A 25,888-nucleotide genomic window follows, 5' to 3' on the forward strand; every position below is an offset into this window, starting at 1 on the left:
TGCAGAAATAGACTGCTTTGTCAACAACACTGCAGACACATTACACTCAGTCTTAAACAGCATTGCTCCACTGGAGAAGAAAACTACAAATCAGAAGAGGCTAGCTCCGTGGTACAACTCAAATATCCGATCACTGAAATGGATTACATGAAGGATGGAGAGGAAGTGGCAGTCCTCTAAATCAGATGACTCCCAGAGGGCCTGGAGAGACAGTTTGCTGACGTATAAGAAGGTCCTTCATAAAGCTAGGACAGCCTACTATTCATCACTAATAGAAGAAAACCCTAAGCCTACCCCGCGCTTTCTCTTTAACGCTGTAGCCAGGCTGACGAAGAGCCACAGCTCTGTGGAGCCTCGCATTCCTGCAGCTCTTAGTAGTGAAGACTTCATGAGTTTCTTCACTGATAAAATCACCACTATTAGAGGAGTAATTAACCACAATCTCTCTGTGACCGCTGAGGATACACCGCTACTTCTGGACACAGATCCTGATCTAACTCTGGACTGCTTCGTGCCCATCGGCCTCCCTGAGCTGACCACCAGCATCAGTAAGTCTAAACCTACTACCTGTCTTTTGGATCCGATCCCATCACGGCTCCTCAAGGATGCTATTCCTCTGATCGGAGACTCTATATTAGGACAAATCAACCTGTCTCTGGAAACATGATATGCAGGCTTTTAAAACTGCTGTGATCATTCCGATACTTAAAAAACCTTCACTGGACCCGGACGTCTTAGGAAACTACAGACCGATCTCCAACCTCACCTTTATTTCTAAAATACTTAAAAGAGCTGTTGTAAGTCAGCTAAATCAGCGGTCCCCAACCTTTTTTGCACCACGGACCGGTATCATGTAAAACAATACTTTCACGGACAGGCACAGAAAAAAAAAGTGCATAAAGAGACAACTTACTCTTATGCTTAATTAGTGGGAGCCTTTGAGCTTTCTCAGCAATGAGGCGGTCCCATCTAGGGATAATGGGAGACATGACACCCGAAGTGTGTTTCTTATGTCCAGTCCACTCCGTAATTCTGTTTTGGCCGTCATTAATTGCTTCAGTCGTTCTTGTTCATGTTTTCTTCCATGGCTTGTCTTTTAATGCAGGGTGCTCGGTCTCGCAGTTTTGAAGGCTTCGTTGCCTCATTTGCGAGTCTGTCGCCACATATCACTCAGAGCGGACTTGGTGTGTGAGAATCACCTGTTGCAATAAATCCGTATTTTAAATAGGACTCCTGATATAGTCTTTTAAATGCGGGTTTCTTTTTCTTTGAAGGGGTAGGCTCCTCTTCTTCTGTCTCCTCGTTAGGCCTTTTCCCCTTTCCGAAGAAGCTCTCCAAAGACGTTTGTTTTTTATCCATTTTTGCTAGCTTGTGGGCTTAATTTTGGGGCCGTATCCCGTGACCGAGACAAGCGTCTGGACAGGTGCTTAAAGGCACAGGCGGATGAATCTGATCGATTTATAAATGAAACAGCTTTCAGACTCAGATAATGAATAATATATTTTTTGCTCAGTCTTTCTGTGCGGCCCGGTACAAATGACCCACGGACCGGTACCGGTCCCCGGCCCGGTGGTTGGGGACCACTGAGCTAAATGACCACCTGCATAGGAACAGTCTGCTCGATGCTTTCCAGTCTGGATTCAGAGCCCATCACAGCACAGAAACAGCACTGCTTAAAGTCACTAATGACCTCCTCATGGCATCAGACCATGGACTCGTCTCTGTACTCATTCTACTGGATCTCAGTGCTGCCTTCAACACAGTAGATCATCGCATCCTGCTACACAGATTAGAACATGAGATTAGGGCAGGATTACAGGAACAGCACTGCGCTGGTTTAAATCATATTTATCTGACAGATTTCACTTTGTTAATGTTAATGATGTTTCCTCCTCAGGTACAAGGGTTAATCAGGGTGTTCCACAGGGTTCTGTGCTTGGACCGATCTTGTTCACCCTACATGCTCCCTCTAGGGAACATCACCCAGAAGCACGGCATAAACTTTCATTGTTATGCTGATGATACCCAGCTGTATTTATCCATGAAGCCTGAAAAAAACGAAGCCGCTAGTCAGACTACAGGCTTGTCTAAAGGACATGAAGGACTGGATGACCTCCAACTTTTTACTATTAAACTCGGACAAGACTGAGGTCATTGTTTTTGGACCTCTGGACCTCTGGATGGAATTACTTTGGCCTCCAGTATGACTGTGAGAAACCACAGAGTTATCTTTGACCAAGACATGTCTCATATTAAACAGGTCTCCAAGACCGCTTTCTTTCACCTGCATAATATTGCTAAAATCAGGAGCATCCTCTCTCAGAGTGATGCTGAAAAGCTCATCCATACTTTTGTCACTTCAAGACTGGACTACTGCAACTCTTTATTGTCTGGATGTCCACATTACGCCATCAACAGTCTGCAGCTGATCCAGAACACAGCGGCTAGAGTTCTGACAGGAAGCAGCCAAAGGGATCACATCTCTCCTGTTCTAGCGTCTCTTCACTGGCTCCCAGTGGACTCAAGAATACACTTCAAGATCCTTCTTCTAACCTACAAGGCTCTTCGTGGACTTGTTCCATTGTATCTGCAGAACCTGATTGTACCATATGTTCCTAATAGGACACTTAGATCTCTGAGTGCAGGTTTACTTGTAGTTCCTAGGATTCATAAAAGTAGAATGGGAGGACCAGCTTTTAGCTACCAGGCACCACTACTATGGAACCAGTTACCAATCTGGGTCTGAGAGGCGGACACTGCCTCCACCTTTAAGACTAGACGTAAAACTTTTCTGTTTAGTAAGGCGTACAGTTAGCCTTAGACTTTGTGTGTAGGGCTGATAGGTGTAGTTATAGTTGCCTCAGCCACAGGTATAACAGGTGTTAGGGCTGATAAAATCTTAACTTTTAGCACAGCTATGCTGCTCTAGGCCTACGTTGTCGGGGGGCACAAACATGATCCACTGAGCAGTTTCCAACTCACCCTCTGACCTCTCCTCTACTCTCCTTAGTTTGGTTCATACTGGTAATATCGTCTCATACTATGTGTTTACTGTCTTCCTCGTAGTTTTGTGCCTGGCTCTCGCTCTCTCTCTCTCTTTGCAGGTCTCAAGACCTGCATACTGACCTGCAGTCCGGCCCCTGATCTCTCCTGTGCTCATCGACTTCATCAGCCCCTGCTGCTCATCTTTGCTTTGATTCCTATCAAATTACCATTACTACCTGTGGACTGACGATATATATAGATATCCATTATAATATAATCACTGTTTCATCTTGCTGTCATGTTTGCTCTGTACTGTATCATGTTTTCTGCATGTTTGCTCCTCTCTCTCTCTCTCTCCTTCATCCTCTCTGTTCTGTCTCCCTCTTTTCCTCTCTCTCTCTCTCCTTCATCCTCTCTGTCCTGTCTCCCTCTTCTTCTCCTCCTCTACCCGGCCGACTAGCAGCAGGACTGGTTCCTCCTTAAATAGACGGGTCCTGCTCAAGGTTTCTTCCTCTTAAAGGGAGTTTTTTGCTTTTAAGAGGGTTCAGGCTCTGAGTTTCTGTGAAGCACTTTGAGACAATTTCTGATTGTAAAATGGCTATATAAATAAAACTGAATTTAATTGAATTGAATATTTCTCTTCTGCAGCTGGTTATACAGCATGTCTATGTGTGGCATGATCTTGTGACACAATACTAGGAAAAAACAAAAAGCTTCATCTTCCAGCATTCTCACATAGCGGCATCTCTCTTCGTAGGGCCATCAAATGCTTCTCCATTCCGTATGGTCTGAAAACACTTCACTAGATCATCCTTGTGCTCGTACACTGTGTTAACAGGCTGTTGAAATTCCAACGTGTTGATGATGCACTTGGAAGTCGATGCACCACCACCTCATCAAGCACTGCGGTTCTCTTGCTCGATCTTGTGAAAAAAAGAAGCAAATCCTCCCATGTCAGAAAAAAAGTGACCTAAGTGATCTAAGGGATGCGAGGTTGCTTGTTGCCTTACCAGGTTTAACTGGTGGGCATAAGAGTGAACGTAGTGAGCGTTTGAATAGATGTCCTGTACCTTACGCTGCACTCCTCCAGTGGCACCCCTCATTACTGAAGCCCCATTATAGGCCTGGGCGATCAACTTTTTCAAAATTCAAAAAAACTCTCTTGAATGTTGTGGCGTTGGTCAATGTATCTCAGTACCAGGACTAGTTGACACCACGGCGCACAACTCTCCCTCCCCTTAAATAAATGGCAAATAGTAACGTGATGAAGTTGCACTCACTCACTACTGTTGGTACACACCACAAAACTGAGGCACAAAGCTGCCTCCTGTAGCTGTGTGCCTCGTTCTTTTTCTTTGATCCTTCAGTACTCCGTGTTTAGTCAAGTAATCACGCTTGACATTATTTTCCCTTTGGACGCCGTTTTCTTTGCACTTCAGGCAGGTTCAATTCCCCAAAATATCCTGCTGTGTCGATCTTTGAACCTGTGGTCACCATTCACTTTTTGTTTTTTTAACACCTTTGTTCACAGCCGTACAAATCTCTGAGCTGCACGACACAAAATAAATAATTTTTTGTTAATATTACTGTAGTGTTATTCAGCAGAATATTGTGGGTAGTTTAAATTTATATATAAAAAATAAAATCTTATATTTATAAAAAACATTTGGGCTGGATCATATATGTTTTGGACATCTTGGTGTGGGCCAGATAGAACGTTACAGCGGGCCAGATTTGACCCGTGGGCCTTGAGTTTGACACATGTGGATAAGAGTCCACAAGGTAGCGACAAGTCACCGCACTACTACTAGCAGCTAATACTGCACACAATCATTTGGATATAGTTCTGTCATTACTGTTGTTTTTCAGCTCACTTAGATATTACTAATACTGCTCTCCCTTATTTTGCCTCATCTTGTTTTTATGTCATACATCATCCTCCCATACTGGTACTGACAGACCTCGCTTTGTCTCTAGCTTGTAGTAATGCTAAAATCAAACAGTCCAATCAATTCCTATATTACAATATTATTCAAATATTTTCACATTTCTCACAGGTGTGGCTCCTGTATAAAATGAGGTAAACAAAAAAACGTCAAATTAAAAACACAGATGTAGAGCAGACCTGTTCATAGCATAAGGGTACATAGGACTGACCTATCTGTATGGAGGAGATCAGAGGAGAGAGTCTGTCGAACCTAAGCATCAATTGTGTACTTGAGTCACCTTTAAACCTACACACAGAAGAGCAGAAAAAGTTATGGTCTACTGTGAGCAGGCCTGATCGTAAAGTCTGACAGCAGCAGGGAGGAGCGCTCCTTCACACAGTGCGGATGGTAGTGTTGGGAGGTTCGACTCGTTACTGACTCGATTCAGTTACTCTCAAACCCTAATGTGAACGAATCTTATTGTGAGTCATTTAGTTCATTTTTATAGCCGATGGCGCATGTTCCTCTGTAGTATAGTGCCGCGCATTGATATAGGTCAAGCGGCGACGTGCATTAGGTGTGAAGCCTTGTGTGTTGCTATGGTAACTGGAAGTCTTGCGTGAATAAACAGAACTGAAGAAGCCTTGGCCGCGGTTCTCAAACACTAAATACTGAAGACAACATGGTTTGCTTCAGCTGACAAAGTATAATACACAACTACCACAAGCAATTCAAAGCATGTGAACACATAAGAGAGCAAATACACACCACAATAAAGCACCTGTTTTTTTTTAAATCAGGAAAACGGCACAACGCACTATTCTCACGGGCGGGTCTTATTTTGCTGCTGCTGGTTTATCTGTTAATAAAAACCGCCAGGCTAGGCCACACACACCACACCAAAATCCCAACAATATTTACAAAAACACAGAGGAGCCAGAGATCGATTGTTGAGAGTTCACGCTGTGTTGCAGGCAGAGCTCAGGTGATCAGCTCCGCACACAAGCAGCGCGACACAACCGGTCTTTTTCCACAAAGCTTCTCCCCTGTACCCCCAGAGTTTAGTGCAACCCGATCAGTTCCCAAATAATATATACAGAATATTTATAGTTCAGAGTTCGAGAGAACGGTCCAAATGAACCCGTGTCCCTCCGTGAGGACAAGATCAGCAGTTCCTCGGTGAGACGTCGCTCCATTAAAAAAAAGAATAAAACGCGATCTCACCAAACTCCAGTCGTTCGGGTAAATCCTTTTTAGTCCTGGGGTAATCCACTGTCTTTGGTAAATCTACATTGTCCGTAGATTCCACTTAGATCGCGGTGAATCCAGCCAGGGAAAAGGTCCACTCGTCCACCTGTGCCTTCCGTGTGTCTCCTGAGTTCCCCCCGTGTGTCCTCCGTAGAGACATCTAAATGTTCCGCACAGATATCCCACACCTCCGCAGCGTAGATTGGCAGGTGACAAATATACATACATGACATTTATATGTGATGAGAAATAATAACCTCTTTTCTCTCATTTCTAAAACAGCCATGAACGAGAGTGTGCTGCTTCCCACACAGCGTGTGTGGAGCCCGTCACGTGACAGATGAACGAAGAACGAGAACGAGAAGGAATCCACAGCTCTGATCTGTGCAGCCTGAGCAGCCTATCGCATGACAAATGAACGACGGACGAGAAGGAGAACTGCTTCTTACACACTGGTAAAGTTAAAAAATATTTATCATTAAATGAACACATATGTGCAGCGGAGAGGATGAAGTACAGGAACTATTAAAGTATGTATTATTATATTTTATTATTTAATGGTGAATAACACTAAAACATATAATTTTCGAAAGCATTTATATACAGACACACTTTACATTATATACACAATAACTCTACACATCAACAAGAACCAAAGACCACTAATTAGTTATGATAGCGTATGCCGGTTGTCACAAATGAAGGAGCGTCAGATATCAGATTCATTTCCTTGTTTGTTTCTCAGTACACAGCCCCGCAGCTGAGCTTCAGCAAATGAGCAATCTATGAATGATCTGTGAACGATCCACGAACGATCCGTTCGTTTGCTGATCATTTGCTGCTGGTCAGATGCCACACAGCCTGAGTGGCTTGGTCGTCATGTGACAAAAGAACGAAGATCCGGGGGCGACTCGTGAACGAATCATATCTGTTTCCTGTCCTGCCAACTGAGCTTATGCGGCTGCCTGCCATGTGTGCGAGAGAACGAATCACTCACTGAGACATTCTGGGTTGATGTCCAGTACTAGACCTGTTCGTTTTATCTTCTGTGCAAGACTTGTTGAGTTCATCTTCAGGCCTCAATATCCTGAAAAAGAAATTTCTAATCCTCGTCAGCAGTGTCTTCTGGGTTTTATTTGTGCTAAAACCTGTATTTTCTCTGTCACTGCCTGACTTGTGTTGTTGACTGTGGATTTCTTGACTGTACTTGTTCGGTTTATCTTCTAGACAGGACTTGTCAGTTTTATCACCACAAAGAGGCTTGTTGGGTTTATCTCCAGGTCTAGCCTTGTCAGGTTTATCTCCAGGTCTAGACTTGTCAGGTATATTCCACGTCATCCTCTTCAGAGTGGACTTCTCGAGTTTCCCTTTGGGTGTACTGTTGTTTGTGTTGTTTGTATTAGTGCCAATGTTGTTTTGACCAACAAAGCTGCAGGAAGTTGAAGGTGTGGGTTCTTCAACATCTGGAAGTTCACTTGGGTCTGTGGGACTCTTGTTAGGAAAGTGTCTCATGGTCAAAAACTGGTGCCCCAGAGCTTCTATGGGCGTGATTCTCTTTGCAGGATCTGTGTGTAACATCCTTTTAAGAAGGCTTAAAAATGCCCTATTGTCTTTCCACTTCTTGACTGTTTCTGGGTCTTGGCGCATCTTGAGCAGATCATCCACACAATGAAAGTCTTCAGAAATACCACCATAGTCTTCGCTGTGCATACTGTTTGTGGTCATGTATTCATCCCTGGTTTTCAGTTGCCATGTGTGCTGCTTTCCATGTTTTTTCTTCCAGAAAAACCTTTTAGTGTACATCCCTTTATCCAGCACATGTTTAGCTGGCTGACCTTGCATCTTTATAATGATGCTTAATTCCTCAAATGGATCCTGGATAGGAAACAGATGGGAGTTTATATACATGAAAGCCGCCACACATCCGAGAGACCACATATCCACAGCCGTGGTCACTGGGAGGCCCAAGGTTACCTCTGGCGCTGTGTAACCAGTAGGTTGTATGTGGAAACCTTGCTCTATTTCTGACACATCAGAGGCTAAACCAAAATCAATCAGTTTCACCTTTAACGGCTTTTCATGACTAAGCATTATGTTGTCTGGTTTGATATCCAAATGTACAAGACCAATGCTCTTGAGTGCATTCAAAGCCACCAGGGTCTGGTGCAGGATTACTCGAATCTCATCCACAGGTAGGTATGTGTGGTTTTCCATGTAGTTGTGTATATCTGTATTTAACTTTTCCATTGCAATATAAGTGTAGCTGCCTTGCTTGAAATAGCCATAACACTTTACCAAATTGCACTTGTCCGGATCCAAACATCTGAGTTTCTTCAAAACGTTGATCTCCCTCATGGCCATCGATCGATATTCTTTCCTAATACATTTTACTGCCACATTTGTCAGACTGGGAAGCCTGTAACCATTCAACACGGTCCCAAAGCTCCCCTCTCCGATGAAGTTTGTGAGTAAGTACCCTGACATTTTCTGTGTTTTAAACACACAACGGTTGTTACGCATGACATCATAACTTTAAGGATGTCATGACAACCGATGATATTCTAGAATTTTCTCCTAAAACCATGACAACCATCAAAACACAAGAGTCCTTCAAATTACAAATAACATGTAATTGGCTTGTACAGCACAGCATGGCATTAAATCATTGTGTAAATACTGACATGTGCCATCAACAGGGCACAGCAGGAAACATGGGTAAAACAATAAAATTATTATTAAGTTATTAAAATATTCTTGTACACCTACAGTTTAAATTTAAAGTATGTGTTTAGTATGTATTTAGATTTTTCTGCCTAAGTTTACAAATACTAGAACTTATATACCTGGGGTGATATTAAAGGCAATTAAAGCAATGGTGTGAGCTTGCAGGTAGTGTTCACCTTCAATCCACGATCAGGCTTTTTAATTTATCTGTCAGAGCTGTGCTCACTGACCCAGACTAATGCATCATTTCATGTGCATGGGGGAAAGGTTGGGTTAACACCCCAGCCTGTATCTTTCGAGAAATAAAACCCCATTAAGTTACAGAAAGCTGGAGGGCTCCAGCTCAGGACGGGAGGTGAAAAAAAAAAAACACAGAAAATCGCAGATTCACTGGCTATTAAGTCTGAAGGAGCTGCAGCAGATTGGCCCCATATGCAAGCATTTGGACAATTATTTATAACACACAAACAAATCAACCACAACCTTTGTCCTGACGTCAGTGCCACTATATAAGTATCCATCCTCATGCAGTTTCTCTTGCCAAGTTTGCTTGTGCCATCTCTCCCTATCAATACATTTATTATTTTTATTTTCAATAGCCAGTTATTTTTAACTGCTAGACTGCTGCTCTGCCTTTTTCACCATATTGCAACACAACCACGACATGACACACACACACAAAGCAGTGTTTCCCCATCCTTGAAATTAGGGAGCAGCCAACCCCTCCAACTTACCTTATTTACCTTATTTACCTTATTTGCACGATGACATGTGGTTTCTGTCTCTACATGGTGGTGTTTTTATAATTCACTGCTGCTGTCTGCACACATGGGCCCGGTGCGCATATACACAGATTGTCATTTTAATGTGTTTAATTTGTTTGGCTCTCAGCATATCACTAAAACAATATATATACAAAGCATAAACCAGTAAACTGAACATGATTATTGATGAGTTACATTTTTCCAGCAGGTACCAGAGAAACAGTACCATTGCACCCATGATTATTAGACCAGAATCTTGCATGTGCGTGTGAGATGAAATCAAACGTTGACCACAAAACAAGTCTTAATTGAGAAGAAACAAAAAGATTCTTCATTCTTTGGTGTCCTTTCAAAGCTCAGTAAAGCTGGATGTTGTATATAGCATCTCTCCACTGTATACTTCTTGTAAATCATGTCATGCCTTAAGAACTGTTCCTGTTGCCTTTCCACCACATCCAACCAGTTTGACCGTTAACACAGAACCTCCGCTCACTAGACATGGTCTCCACTTTCTCAGGTCATCTTTGCATGCCTGTCTGCACAAATGCACTGAGTTTCTGTGTGTCTGATAATCTGTGGTAAGATTACATGTTAGATTGAAAAAAGATTACAGATGTGTTCCCTTTTTGACTGTCATGACATTAATAAATACAAATAAAAAGAGATGTGCATCATTTGATTATTTGTTGATATCATTATTATTAGCCATGCACAAACTTACACTAACAGCAGCAAGACCCAGAAGCAGACTGACAGCTTAGGTTGAGGGTTTCTTTAATGAACTAAACGACAGCAGAGGAGGCAGTTGTGGGCAGGAGAGGGAGTCCAGATGAGGTCCAGGTGTACCAGCAGCCAGCACCCAGGAAACCACGCCCAGCCACTCTGAAACAAAAACACCTCTCACCGAGAGGAAGAGCATAGATAGCAGGCATAGGCATAAGGCCATAAACACAAGATCAAAACATAACTCCAGTACAGTTATGTAGTGGATGAGCAGTGTGCTGTAATGAAAAACAGTTCTTCTGTATAGTCTTCACGGATAGTGAGTCAAGGTTAATGAGTTTGAGGGGGATCAATTTATTAATTGTAACATTTCTAACACCACCACACATAGGTGAGAGAGAGACAGAGACCGCGAAACTGAAGTAAACACTCTAAGTTCAGTTCAGTCATACAAAGAGTCTGTGTTTCACAAAGTGGTCAAACCTGTACCATCAAATCAAAGAAGCCATGAGCAGGAACAAGGGAAACATCACCACACCTTTGACTTTATGTAACAATCATTATCAGATTAGAATTTTCTAACAGATGTTAAAAAGTCACCCTAAAAACTACATGCCAATGCATCAACATTTGAATAAATCATTCATATAACTGTTCAGGTTATATACATATAAAATACATAAAAAGACATTTAAACAAGATGGCAGGAGCAAGGTGAAGTCAGGACAAAGGAGATTCATGTTGGCAGGTCTGATTATTTATAAGCCGTGGGCAGCTTATAAATTGTCCAAGTGGAGGACAAGACAGACCATGAATGATTTTAAACATTAAAACATAAAAATGTTTTACCCATAGCGTGCATAAAGCCCTTTACAGACTCAAACTCTCCCCGCCTACACACCTACAGAATACTTGCAGCTCCGCCCTGTGTACTTCCTGGGAATGACATGTATTACAGGTTTACCTTGAAATGAAGACAACTGATTGGTTTATACTGAGTCACCTAAAGTGTTTTGATAGGTCAATGACAGCTGATGACAGCCTAGTGCTTTGTCTAACAAATATCAGTGTAGATTAAGGTGTTGTTGCTGCTCACTCAGTGGTTGTTTGAGCAGGACTCCAGTGTAAGTACCTGCTAATATTCTGATTTATCCTTTTGATGGTGCTGTATGTAACTAAGTAGAACTCGCTTTACTATGATTATTACTTAGATTATTCCTAAATCAGGTAGAATAGGTGGAGATTTTTAAATATGATGATCATCTGTTGATTCTTTTTTCAAATTCTAACTTCCTATACTTTCCTTCAGTTGCCAATGGCTGGTCTACCTTCTTCTGAGCCACTCGCAGAAGTAATTAAAGAAGTACTCCAGAACAGTGATCAAACCCTGGCTGTAGAAAAGATCAATGAGTTTTTAGACAAGCAGAACAACATTCCACTCAACATCGCTGTCACTGGAGAGTCTGGCTCTGGTAAATCCACCTTTGTTAATGCCTTCAGAGGCATAAACAATGGAGATGATGGAGCTGCACCCACTGGTTGTGTAGAAACCACCACAGAGGTTACAGCATACCCTCATCCAAACTATCCTAATGTGGTCTTATGGGATCTCCCTGGTATCGGCACCACCAAGTTTCCAGCTAATAAGTACAAGAAGCATGTTGGACTGGAGAAGTATGACTTCTTCATCATCATCTCAGACACTCGCTTCAGAGAAAATGACGTCAGACTGGCTAAGAAGATCAGGAAGATGAAGAAGAAGTTCTACTTTGTCCGCTCAAAGATCGACAGGGATTTACAAAGTGAAGAAATTACGTGCAAGAGTAACTTTGACAGAGAGAAGACTTTAACCAAAATCAGGGACAACTGCATTCAAGGTTAGTTCACACTGAGGACATGTTCCCACCTGTGATGGTGTTCGCCATCATGCTCACACAACCCTAGCTTCCAGACTGCACACACTCACACAGTCTAATGTTGTGATCTTACAGATCTTACTAGAAGCAAATTTAATGTTGAGTTTCTATAGTCACAAACACTCTTTCTCATATGACATAATATTAAATACAATTTCCTTTTTTCATTCTGACCATTATGATGGTGTATTAAGGCCAGATGTCTTTACTAAGATTTGGTCCTTAAGTCCTTTTTAATGAGCACAGTGACCACAAACAGACTGATTTAATTTTGCTGACAAAGTATAATACACAACTACCACAAGCAATTCAAAGCATGTGAACACATAAGAGAGCAAATACACACCACAATAAAGCACCTGTTTTTTTTTTTAAATCAGGAAAACGGCACAACGCACTATTCTCACGGGCGGGTCTTATTTTGCTGCTGCTGGTTTATCTGTTAATAAAAACCGCCAGGCTAGGCCACACACACCACACCAAAATCCCAACAATATTTACAAAAACACAGAGGAGCCAGAGATCGATTGTTTAGAGTTCACGCTGTGTTGCAGGCAGAGCTCAGGTGATCAGCTCCGCACACAAGCAGCGCGACACAACCGGTCTTTTTCCACAAAGCTTCTCCCCTGTACCCCCAGAGTTTAGTGCAACCCGATCAGTTCCCAAATAATATATACAGAATATTTATAGTTCAGAGTTCGAGAGAACGGTCCAAATGAACCCGTGTCCCTCCATGAGGACAAGATCAGCAGTTCCTCGGTGAGACGTCGCTCCATTAAAAAAAAGAATAAAACGCGATCTCACCAAACTCCAGTCGTTCGGGTAAATCCTTTTTAGTCCTGGGGTAATCCACTGTCTTTGGTAAATCTACATTGTCCGTAGATTCCACTTAGATCGCGGTGAATCCAGCCAGGGAAAAGGTCCACTCGTCCACCTGTGCCTTCCGTGTGTCTCCTGAGTTCCCCCCGTGTGTCCTCCGTAGAGACATCTAAATGTTCCGCACAGATATCCCACACCTCCGCAGCGTAGATTGGCAGGTGACAAATATACATACATGACATTTATATGTGATGAGAAATAATAACCTCTTTTCTCTCATTTCTAAAACAGCCATGAACGAGAGTGTGCTGCTTCCCACACAGCGTGTGTGGAGCCCGTCACGTGACAGATGAACGAAGAACGAGAAGGAATCCACAGCTCTGATCTGTGCAGCCTGAGCAGCCTATCGCATGACAAATGAACGACGGACGAGAAGGAGAACTGCTTCTTACACACTGGTAAAGTTAAAAAATATTTATCATTAAATGAACACATATGTGCAGCGGAGAGGATGAAGTACAGGAACTATTAAAGTATGTATTATTATATTTTATTATTTAATGGTGAATAACACTAAAACATATAATTTTCGAAAGCATTTATATACAGACACACTTTACATTATATACACAATAACTCTACACATCAACAAGAACCAAAGACCACTAATTAGTTATGATAGCGTATGCCGGTTGTCACAAATGAAGGAGCGTCAGATATCAGATTCATTTCCTTGTTTGTTTCTCAGTACACAGCCCCGCAGCTGAGCTTCAGCAAATGAGCAATCTATGAATGATCTGTGAACGATCCACGAACGATCCGTTCGTTTGCTGATCATTTGCTGCTGGTCAGATGCCACACAGCCTGAGTGGCTTGGTCGTCATGTGACAAAAGAACGAAGATCCGGGGGCGACTCGTGAACGAATCATATCTGTTTCCTGTCCTGCCAACTGAGCTTATGCGGCTGCCTGCCATGTGTGCGAGAGAACGAATCACTCACTGAGACATTCTGGGTTGATGTCCAGTACTAGACCTGTTCGTTTTATCTTCTGTGCAAGACTTGTTGAGTTCATCTTCAGGCCTCAATATCCTGAAAAAGAAATTTCTAATCCTCGTCAGCAGTGTCTTCTGGGTTTTATTTGTGCTAAAACCTGTATTTTCTCTGTCACTGCCTGACTTGTGTTGTTGACTGTGGATTTCTTGACTGTACTTGTTTGGTTTATCTTCTAGACAGGACTTGTCAGTTTTATCACCACAAAGAGGCTTGTTGGGTTTATCTCCAGGTCTAGCCTTGTCAGGTTTATCTCCAGGTCTAGACTTGTCAGGTATATTCCACGTCATCCTCTTCAGAGTGGACTTCTCGAGTTTCCCTTTGGGTGTACTGTTGTTTGTGTTGTTTGTATTAGTGCCAATGTTGTTTTGACCAACAAAGCTGCAGGAAGTTGAAGGTGTGGGTTCTTCAACATCTGGAAGTTCACTTGGGTCTGTGGGACTCTTGTTAGGAAAGTGTCTCATGGTCAAAAACTGGTGCCCCAGAGCTTCTATGGGCGTGATTCTCTTTGCAGGATCTGTGTGTAACATCCTTTTAAGAAGGCTTAAAAATGCCCTATTGTCTTTCCACTTCTTGACTGTTTCTGGGTCTTGGCGCATCTTGAGCAGATCATCCACACAATGAAAGTCTTCAGAAATACCACCATAGTCTTCGCTGTGCATACTGTTTGTGGTCATGTATTCATCCCTGGTTTTCAGTTGCCATGTGTGCTGCTTTCCATGTTTTTTCTTCCAGAAAAACCTTTTAGTGTACATCCCTTTATCCAGCACATGTTTAGCTGGCTGACCTTGCATCTTTATAATGATGCTTAATTCCTCAAATGGATCCTGGATAGGAAACAGATGGGAGTTTATATACATGAAAGCCGCCACACATCCGAGAGACCACATATCCACAGCCGTGGTCACTGGGAGGCCCAAGGTTACCTCTGGCGCTGTGTAACCAGTAGGTTGTATGTGGAAACCTTGCTCTATTTCTGACACATCAGAGGCTAAACCAAAATCAATCAGTTTCACCTTTAACGGCTTTTCATGACTAAGCATTATGTTGTCTGGTTTGATATCCAAATGTACAAGACCAATGCTCTTGAGTGCATTCAAAGCCACCAGGGTCTGGTGCAGGATTACTCGAATCTCATCCACAGGTAGGTATGTGTGGTTTTCCATGTAGTTGTGTATATCTGTATTTAACTTTTCCATTGCAATATAAGTGTAGCTGCCTTGCTTGAAATAGCCATAACACTTTACCAAATTGCACTTGTCCGGATCCAAACATCTGAGTTTCTTCAAAACGTTGATCTCCCTCATGGCCATCGATCGATATTCTTTCCTAATACATTTTACTGCCACATTTGTCAGACTGGGAAGCCTGTAACCATTCAACACGGTCCCAAAGCTCCCCTCTCCGATGAAGTTTGTGAGTAAGTACCCTGACATTTTCTGTGTTTTAAACACACAACGGTTGTTACGCATGACATCATAACTTTAAGGATGTCATGACAACCGATGATATTCTAGAATTTTCTCCTAAAACCATGACAACCATCAAAACACAAGAGTCCTTCAAATTACAAATAACATGTAATTGGCTTGTACAGCACAGCATGGCATTAAATCATTGTGTAAATACTGACATGTGCCATCAACAGGGCACAGCAGGAAACATGGGTAAAACAATAAAATTATTATTAAGTTATTAAAATATTCTTGTACACCTACAGTTTAAATTTAAAGTATGTGTTTAGTATGTATTTAGATTTTTCTGCCTAAGTTTACAAATACTAGAACTTATATACCTGGGGTGATATTAAAGGCAATTAAAGCAATGGTGTGAGCTTGCAGGTAGTGTTCACCTTCAATCCACGATCAGGCTTTTTAATTTATCTGTCAGAGCTGTGCTCACTGACCCAGACTAATGCATCATTTCATGTGCATGGGGGAAAGGTTGGGTTAACACCCCAGCCTGTATCTTTCGAGAAATAAAACCCCATTAAGTTACAGAAAGCTGGAGGGCTCCAGCTCAGGACGGGAGGTGAAAAAAAAAAACACAGAAAATCGCAGATTCACTGGCTATTAAGTCTGAAGGAGCTGCAGCAGATTGGCCCCATATGCAAGCATTTGGACAATTATTTATAACACACAAACAAATCAACCACAACCTTTGTCCTGACGTCAGTGCCACTATATAAGTATCCATCCTCATGCAGTTTCTCTTGCCAAGTTTGCTTGTGCCATCTCTCCCTATCAATACATTTATTATTTTTATTTTCAATAGCCAGTTATTTTTAACTGCTAGACTGCTGCTCTGCCTTTTTCACCATATTGCAACACAACCACGACATGACACACACACACAAAGCAGTGTTTCCCCATCCTTGAAATTAGGGAGCAGCCAACCCCTCCAACTTACCTTATTTACCTTATTTACCTTATTTGCACGATGACATGTGGTTTCTGTCTCTACATGGTGGTGTTTTTATAATTCACTGCTGCTGTCTGCACACATGGGCCCGGTGCGCATATACACAGATTGTCATTTTAATGTGTTTAATTTGTTTGGCTCTCAGCATATCACTAAAACAATATATATACAAAGCATAAACCAGTAAACTGAACATGATTATTGATGAGTTACATTTTTCCAGCAGGTACCAGAGAAACAGTACCATTGCACCCATGATTATTAGACCAGAATCTTGCATGTGCGTGTGAGATGAAATCAAACGTTGACCACAAAACAAGTCTTAATTGAGAAGAAACAAAAAGATTCTTCATTCTTTGGTGTCCTTTCAAAGCTCAGTAAAGCTGGATGTTGTATATAGCATCTCTCCACTGTATACTTCTTGTAAATCATGTCATGCCTTAAGAACTGTTCCTGTTGCCTTTCCACCACATCCAACCAGTTTGACCGTTAACACAGAACCTCCGCTCACTAGACATGGTCTCCACTTTCTCAGGTCATCTTTGCATGCCTGTCTGCACAAATGCACTGAGTTTCTGTGTGTCTGATAATCTGTGGTAAGATTACATGTTAGATTGAAAAAAGATTACAGATGTGTTCCCTTTTTGACTGTCATGACATTAATAAATACAAATAAAAAGAGATGTGCATCATTTGATTATTTGTTGATATCATTATTATTAGCCATGCACAAACTTACACTAACAGCAGCAAGACCCAGAAGCAGACTGACAGCTTAGGTTGAGGGTTTCTTTAATGAACTAAACGACAGCAGAGGAGGCAGTTGTGGGCAGGAGAGGGAGTCCAGATGAGGTCCAGGTGTACCAGCAGCCAGCACCCAGGAAACCACGCCCAGCCACTCTGAAACAAAAACACCTCTCACCGAGAGGAAGAGCATAGATAGCAGGCATAGGCATAAGGCCATAAACACAAGATCAAAACATAACTCCAGTACAGTTATGTAGTGGATGAGCAGTGTGCTGTAATGAAAAACAGTTCTTCTGTATAGTCTTCACGGATAGTGAGTCAAGGTTAATGAGTTTGAGGGGGATCAATTTATTAATTGTAACATTTCTAACACCACCACACATAGGTGAGAGAGAGACAGAGACCGGGAAACTGAAGTAAACACTCTAAGTTCAGTTCAGTCATACAAAGAGTCTGTGTTTCACAAAGTGGTCAAACCTGTACCATCAAATCAAAGAAGCCATGAGCAGGAACAAGGGAAACATCACCACACCTTTGACTTTATGTAACAATCATTATCAGATTAGAATTTTCTAACAGATGTTAAAAAGTCACCCTAAAAACTACATGCCAATGCATCAACATTTGAATAAATCATTCATATAACTGTTCAGGTTATATATATATAAAATACATAAAAAGACATTTAAACAAGATGGCAGGAGCAAGGTGAAGTCAGGACAAAGGAGATTCATGTTGGCAGGTCTGATTATTTATAAGCCGTGGGCAGCTTATAAATTGTCCAAAAGGAGGACAAGACAGACCATGAATGATTTTAAACATTAAAACATAAAAATGTTTTACCCATAGCGTGCATAAAGCCCTTTACAGACTCAAACTCTCCCCGCCTACACACCTACAGTGAATACTTGCAGCTCCGCCCTGTGTACTTCCTGGGAATGACATGTATTACAGGTTTACCTTGAAATGAAGACAACTGATTGGTTTATACTGAGTCACCTAAAGTGTTTTGATAGGTCAATGACAGCTGATGACAGCCTAGTGCTTTGTCTAACAAATATCAGTGTAGATTAAGGTGTTGTTGCTGCTCACTCAGTGGTTGTTTGAGCAGGACTCCAGTGTAAGTACCTGCTAATATTCTGATTTATCCTTTTGATGGTGCTGTATGTAACTAAGTAGAACTCGCTTTACTATGATTATTACTTAGATTATTCCTAAATCAGGTAGAATAGGTGGAGATTTTTAAATATGATGATCATCTGTTGATTCTTTTTTCAAATTCTAACTTCCTATACTTTCCTTCAGTTGCCAATGGCTGGTCTACCTTCTTCTGAGCCACTCGCAGAAGTAATTAAAGAAGTACTCCAGAACAGTGATCAAACCCTGGCTGTAGAAAAGATCAATGAGTTTTTAGACAAGCAGAACAACATTCCACTCAACATCGCTGTCACTGGAGAGTCTGGCTCTGGTAAATCCACCTTTGTTAATGCCTTCAGAGGCATAAACAATGGAGATGATGGAGCTGCACCCACTGGTTGTGTAGAAACCACCACAGAGGTTACAGCATACCCTCATCCAAACTATCCTAATGTGGTCTTATGGGATCTCCCTGGTATCGGCACCACCAAGTTTCCAGCTAATAAGTACAAGAAGCATGTTGGACTGGAGAAGTATGACTTCTTCATCATCATCTCAGACACTCGCTTCAGAGAAAATGACGTCAGACTGGCTAAGAAGATCAGGAAGATGAAGAAGAAGTTCTACTTTGTCCGCTCAAAGATCGACAGGGATTTACAAAGTGAAGAAATTACGTGCAAGAGTAACTTTGACAGAGAGAAGACTTTAACCAAAATCAGGGACAACTGCATTCAAGGTTAGTTCACACTGAGGACATGTTCCCACCTGTGATGGTGTTCGCCATCATGCTCACACAACCCTAGCTTCCAGACTGCACACACTCACACAGTCTAATGTTGTGATCTTACAGATCTTACTAGAAGCAAATTTAATGTTGAGTTTCTATAGTCACAAACACTCTTTCTCATATGACATAATATTAAATACAATTTCCTTTTTTCATTCTGACCATTATGATGGTGTATTAAGGCCAGATGTCTTTACTAAGATTTGGTCCTTAAGTCCTTTTTAATGAGCACAGTGACCACAAACAGACTGATTTAATTTTATTTTTCTTTTCTTTTCTAACACAGGTCTTCAGAAAGAAGGCTTTGAGTCTCCACAGGTCTTCCTGGGGTCCAGCTTTAACCTCCATGACTTTGACTTCCCTCAGCTACAGGAGACATTAGAGACAGAACTTCCTGAACACAAAAAGGATGCTCTCCTGAGAACCACACCCATCACCAGCCTGGAGATCATCAAGAAAAAAAAAAACGCTTTTAAGTCCAAAATAAAATACTATGCTGCTGCCTCTGCAGTAGGAGCAGCTGTTCCTGTTCCTGGTCTTTCTATTGCTGTTGATGTAGGCATACTTATTGCTGCTATCACGCAGTACGTGGTTGGGTTTGGTCTCGATGTCTCAACGCTGCAGAGACTTGCTGCAAGGATAAATGTTCCTTTTAAGGATCTGATGTCTGTCACAGTTTCACCGCTGGCTGCAAAAAGAGTAACCCGAGACCTTGTCGTGAGGGTGCTGTCTTCACTAGCAGGCACGGCTGCACTGATGGCAACAGAGGAAGGCTCCAGATTAATTCCAATTCTCGGAATCCCAGTATCAATGGGCGTCTCTTTTATCACAACCTACAAAGGTCTGAATCATATCCTCGACATGCTCACTGAAGATTCAGAGAGAGTCTTTAAAAGGGCTTTGACACCTCAGAGTGATGCATCATATTCGTAAACAATATGCTGATATAGATATTCAGTGTGTTAAGGCTTCCTGCTTTCTGTCCAGGTTTTTTCCATTATGTCACACAATCACTGTAAAAAGGTCTGGAGGTGTGGAGTTTCAGTACATTACAGCAGATGATGTTAGTAGGAGCTACTTTGCCAATTTGTTTATTGGAATAATTTGTTTATTTTTGGGTTAGTTAGTTAGTGGGTATTATTTCGCATGTTTATTTAATGTAAATTAGTTATTGATTTAGTTTAATTTATTGTTGCAATTTAGTGTCACTAGGGGGCACCAAGGTTATATTTATTAGGTAAGCAGGTAGACACAGGTAGACCAGAATGCCCTGGGTGGGCTAATGGTTTTTTACCAGCGCAAGAGACACAGCAGGGACAAGTTTGTCTGGTTGTCTGCCTGAACACGGACTAAATAAACCTGCCATCAAAATGATTTTTTGGAATGGACATTGAGTTTTTTCTGCCAAATCCCCACGGTGCATATGAGTGATTGTTTGATTTTAGTTGATCGGTTTTGTTTAGTTAGAGTTTCAAATATTTTCGACAAATAGTCACTACAATGTTAGTAATATGTAACATCCACCAACCACAGCCATAATAACCCAGATAATCTCTTTGTTCTGTTCTTGTACGTTTGATTTATGTCCCCCTCTCTTGTATAAATAAATATGATTCTCCTGTGTAGGTATAAAGTAGTCACATTAGTGCACATGATTTTTTTTCACAAGACATAATTCACTGATGTACTGTGTTACTGAGTCTGTCTGACGCCTGTAAGACTAATTGTGATTAATGTTTGCTGCCCTCTAGTGGTCGTGGTGAGGAAAAAGAACAGATGAAATGATTGCCGATTTGTAATTATTAAAACAATGAACAGCATTGTTTTAATCCTTCTTCTCTGCCATTTCTTCTTTAACCAAAAACAATGTTTGGAATTTCAGGTAGGTACCACTCAGCTGGCTTATCTTAACAGAGGGGAGTGCCAATCAATTGGCACCCCCTGCTTGTGTTGTCCTGCAGACTGTCTGGGATGGAATGATGTTAACCACAGTATAAAATTGTCTGTCTGTGCTCACCAGAAGGAATTTCAGGTAGGTACCACTCACCACTGTATTATTATACTGAGTGTCTGATTATAACTTATGTGGCCAGTCAGGTGCTTTTAGTGAACACTAAAAGTGAAGCAAATAGTAAATCCTCTATTAGTTACACTGAACTACGTCCTCAATAGAAACAGAAGCTCTGACGGCTCTGCACACCTGTTCATGAGTGTAACGCACACACCTGCAACAGACCCACTGATAATGACGCTGGTCATTTGACACGTCACAGTCTGGGTGCATAGAGCCTGACAGTCACCTCCTTCCTGCTGCCACACTAAACTACTTTTCATCTGTACTACACACAGCAGCATGAACACAGCTAAGAAGCCATCGGCCACACTTCAGAACCATGGAGGGTGAACAGCGAGCACACAACCACAGCAAACCAGCACTATGATCAAATATCAAATATCTTACACTATGATGACGGCTGAGTTGGTAAATACACAGATAATTCAGCATCACGACTTTTCTCAGATAAACATTAACACAGACTGCAAACAGCAGCAGCAGCAGCAGAGTGAAACCAGTCAGCATGACAGTTCTCTTCTATCCTCAGGGACAGGCAGAGAAACACCATTGAACAGTGCCTGTGATTTAAATGTTAAACTTATTGTGGCTTGTTGAGCTCCTGCACTTTTGTCAAAAACACAATTTCACTTGTCAAATTGTATGTTTTAATTGTCACATTTTGTAATTGTTTTATTGACATGTGCTGCTGACCTATCATTTTATATATATTTTATCAGGTTAAATAAAGGTTGATAGAGACAGCTATGGCATAATATTTGTGAATTTATTGTGAGCGCAGGCGAATAAAAACTCCAAGCATGTCAATTATATGTTGAGGAGAAAATGTAATACTGTAAGGAAAAAATATTTTCGAGCACACAATAACTGAATTTGAGCAGACAAAAACATGTTTCCTTTGCTCAAATAAAGTGTCATCTACACACAAAATTACATATTTCCTTCAGTTTCAGGTTCTTTCTCCTCGCCTTGCACTCTCTCTCCACTTCTCCTTATCTGCATGCCCAGTTCAGCCTTCCTGCTTGCACAACTATTACACACATGCCAGAATTCTGATACACCAGTTTGACATTCATGCTGCCATTCATGGAAGAAAAAGCTGCCTGTGTTTGTAAGTGATATATGTATGCCCAGCTGATGACTACCTGGAGGTCTTTATGTCAACTTTCTTCTTTTAGAATACTCAAACTCTTCCTCAGTCTCAAATATGCAGTGAATACTTTACATACATTCTTGTAAATCACGTGATTAGGTATTTAGTTTAGGCTGTTTGCCCTCTGATGACTGTATAAAGTTGTCCAGTAGTTGAACTCATACAGCTTACTGTAACTCTTTTAAAAATCACAAACGTCTCTGCTCAGTCTGTTTTAACAGGACTCCTGTGTAAGTATCTGCCAAAATTCTACTTCCGTTTAATCTTATGTAGTTGAAATTATGTACTCAGATTACTACTGACATGGATTTTGTCTGTGGCAGGTAAGATAGTAAGACAGTGAGAACATCATCCATTAACAGAAGAAATTAAAGAAGCCCTGCAGAACAATGAGCAAAACCTAGCTGTAGAAAAGATAAATGCATTTTTGGAGGAGCTGAACAACATTTCACTCAACATCACTGTCACTAGAGAATGTGGCTCTGGTAAATCCACCTTTGTTAATGCCTTCAGAGGCATAAAAAATGGAGATGAGGGAGCTGCTCCCACTGGTTGTGTAGAAACCACCACAGAGGTTACAGCATACCACCATCCAAACTATCCTAATGTGGTCTTATGGGATCTCCCTGGTATCGGCACCACCAAGTTTCCAGCTAATAAGTACAAGAAGCATGTTGGACTGAAGAAGTTTGACTTCTTCATCATCATCTCAGACAGTCGCTTCAGAGAAAACGATGTCAAACTTCTACTTTGTCCGCTCAAAGATCGACAGTGATTTATATAATGAAAAAAAGAATCAGAGAGAGTTCGACAGAGAGAAGACTCTGATAAAAATCAAGGAGAACTGCATTCAAGGTAAGAGTGCACCAATATTCAATGTTACCCTATTACAATGTTTTTTACAATTTGTTTTCCTTTGACACAACCCTCCCTTCTGTAGCCTACTTCTTGTAAATCAGGTGTTTTACAAACATCACCTCCTACTTGAGAACTGATTGGCTTAGACTATGCCACCTGAAGCGTTTTCATTGGTCACTGCATTGTGATAAAATCCTATAACAGGTAGTTGATCTGACCTGCATAAACCTCATTGGAACTTATTTCATAAGGGAAATGTCTGTATGAGTAAGTATCTGCTAATATTGCAATTTATTCTTTAATAATGTATCAACAGTGTTGAGGTAACTGGTAAATCCACCTTTGTTAATGCCTTCAGAGGCCTAAAACGTGGAGATAAGGGAGCTGCACCTACTGGTTGTAATGAAACCACCACAGAGATTACAGCATATCCCCATCCAAACTATCCTAAGGTGATCCTATGGGATCTCCCTGGAGTTGGCACCCCCAGGTTTCGAGCTGATAAGTACCTGGACAATGTTGGACTGGACAAGTTTGACTTCTTCATCATCATCTCAGCCACTCGTTTCACAGAAAACAATGTGAAACTCGCTCGGGAGATTCAGAAGATGAAGAAGAAGTTCTACTTTGTCCGCTGCAAGATTGACAGTGATTTATATAATGAAGAGCAGGATTTCAAGACCAAGTTTGACAGAGAGAAGACTCTGATGGAAATCAGACAAAACTGCATTCAAAGTAAGTTTCTGAATTAATATTGAATGTTATCCTCTTACAGTGTTAAAATGCAGTTGCATAGGTGTCATTTACAAAGAGTTTGGGCTGGCGCACATATCACAGATGAGTAGCAGCCAGCGGCCAACACGTTTGCTAATGTTCAGGTTAATACTATAGGAGTATTGTGGCCTTAGAGGCCAACAAGAAGCAGATTAGTGTGCACTGGCAGTGTCTGAACATAAATGCAGGCATGCATACACTTTTTTATTATCCCTAAGCATGGAGGGGTAGGCTGGTGCAGCATCACAGTGTGACAGATATGGCACACTGGTAGTGCCAGAACTGACTGTTGTGTTCTGGTATTGCTGCTACAGCGGCTATACTTCAAAATAGAGACACAATTTAAGACCCGTGTTTATATGTATGTAAAAACAAAAAAAACATTAAAAAAAGCTGTGATTATATTATATTTCAGACATCATGTTCCTGCAAATGAGGAGCCACACAGAATAAAATGCAGGGGTTGCAGCCCCCTAATGTCCCCTCGTGGCACAAACTTCTTTTCATAATTTCGTCCTTTTCTTTTGTATTACATATTTTAACTGTTTTGAAATGTTGAGCTGACCAAACGATAGTTATTCATTTTGTCAGAATTCAGATTTTACTTTATTATCTATACATATTGCATCTATTTTAAATACAGTTGTAGTGTTCATCAGAATATTTGTGTGTTTTCATAAAATTAAAAAAATAAGTTTGACAGAAAGAGTTATTTGATCTATATCCTGATATGTATCATAAAAAAAAACAATCCTCAAGTCCAGTTGCCTCGATTTAAATCACTTTCCTCATTTTAGCACACATTAATTACTGTACATTGTTTACAGATAATCTGGTGAGTTGACTTAAGAGTTATATTAACTCTGAAACATTTTGTATACTACAAACAGATCTTAAAGCTGAAGGCCTTACGTCCCCAGAGGTCTTCCTGGTGTCCAGCTTTAAACTCGGTAAGTTCGACTTCCCTCTGTTACAGAAGACATTAGAGAGACAAATTCCCAGACACAAGAGGGACGCTCTGCTGTTTGCCATGCCCACCATCAACTCGGAGATCATCACGAAAAAGAAAGAAGTTTTCCAGTCCAGCATTAAATACCATGCCCTGGTATCTGCAGCAATAGCAGCTGTTCCTGTTCCTGACCTGTCTTTTGCTGTTGATCTAACTCTACTGCTTAGAGTTCTCAAAGAGTATATACTTGAGCTTGGTCTTGATAAGTCGTCACTGGAAAGACTTGCTGCCAGCTCAGATGTGCCATATGATGATTTGAGATCTGTCATTAAATCACCACTGGCTGCAGAAAAAATAACCTGTGAGCTCATCCTGAAGGCGTTGACCGCATTAGCAGGCACAGCTGTGCTCATGGCAGCAGAGGAAGGGTCCAGATTCATTCCAATATTTGGAATTCCAGTAGCAATGGGCCTCTCTTTCACCACAACCTACAGAGCTCTGAATCATTTCCTGGATGTGCTTGCTGAAGATGCACAGAGAGTCTTTATAAAGGCTCTGGGTGTGGACACCTCAGTGTGATGCATCATACGGTTTCTAACTGAATACCAGCTGCGAATTTAGTCAAATATAGTTTTTTTTTAAAAAATAAAAACTATATTTGACTTGATTTGAAATAAAGATTAATCACTTTATTATGGCCTCAATCAGTCTCATTTATGTTATTAGTGCAGGACAGGAAATTTGAGAAAAATAAGATATTATTGTGTAAATGTTATAAAATGCTTATTATTGCGATTGTATTGTATAGTTACAATTGTAATTGTAATCAT

At 41.2% G+C, this 25,888-nt stretch overlaps 3 protein-coding genes across 3 annotated transcripts; all 3 read left to right on the forward strand.

The window, feature by feature from the left end:
* The first annotated feature begins 11,446 nt into the window (after window positions 1-11,446).
* LOC114428087 (interferon-inducible GTPase 1-like) lies at window positions 11,447-13,788 on the forward strand. The gene is made up of 3 exons (XM_028396412.1): window positions 11,447-11,496; window positions 11,682-12,249; window positions 13,399-13,788. Exons 2-3 carry the CDS (start codon window positions 11,688-11,690, stop codon window positions 13,458-13,460), a joined length of 624 nt encoding a protein of 207 aa, XP_028252213.1. The 5' UTR covers window positions 11,447-11,496; window positions 11,682-11,687; the 3' UTR covers window positions 13,461-13,788.
* A 4,608-nt stretch (window positions 13,789-18,396) lies between these two features.
* LOC114428082 (interferon-inducible GTPase 5-like) lies at window positions 18,397-20,633 on the forward strand. The gene is made up of 3 exons (XM_028396410.1): window positions 18,397-18,446; window positions 18,632-19,199; window positions 19,537-20,633. Exons 2-3 carry the CDS (start codon window positions 18,638-18,640, stop codon window positions 20,181-20,183), a joined length of 1,209 nt encoding a protein of 402 aa, XP_028252211.1. The 5' UTR covers window positions 18,397-18,446; window positions 18,632-18,637; the 3' UTR covers window positions 20,184-20,633.
* Window positions 20,634-21,643: 1,010 nt separating this feature from the next.
* LOC114427853 (interferon-inducible GTPase 5-like) lies at window positions 21,644-25,637 on the forward strand. The gene is made up of 4 exons (XM_028396062.1): window positions 21,644-21,650; window positions 22,840-23,084; window positions 23,788-24,070; window positions 25,000-25,637. The coding sequence occupies exons 1-4, from the start codon at window positions 21,644-21,646 to the stop codon at window positions 25,635-25,637; spliced, it is 1,173 nt and encodes a 390-aa protein (XP_028251863.1).
* Window positions 25,638-25,888: the final 251 nt, after the last annotated feature.

The sequence above is a fragment of the Parambassis ranga genome, chromosome 22 (assembly GCF_900634625.1).
Source record: "Parambassis ranga chromosome 22, fParRan2.1, whole genome shotgun sequence".
Lineage (NCBI taxonomy): Eukaryota > Metazoa > Chordata > Actinopteri > Ambassidae > Parambassis > Parambassis ranga.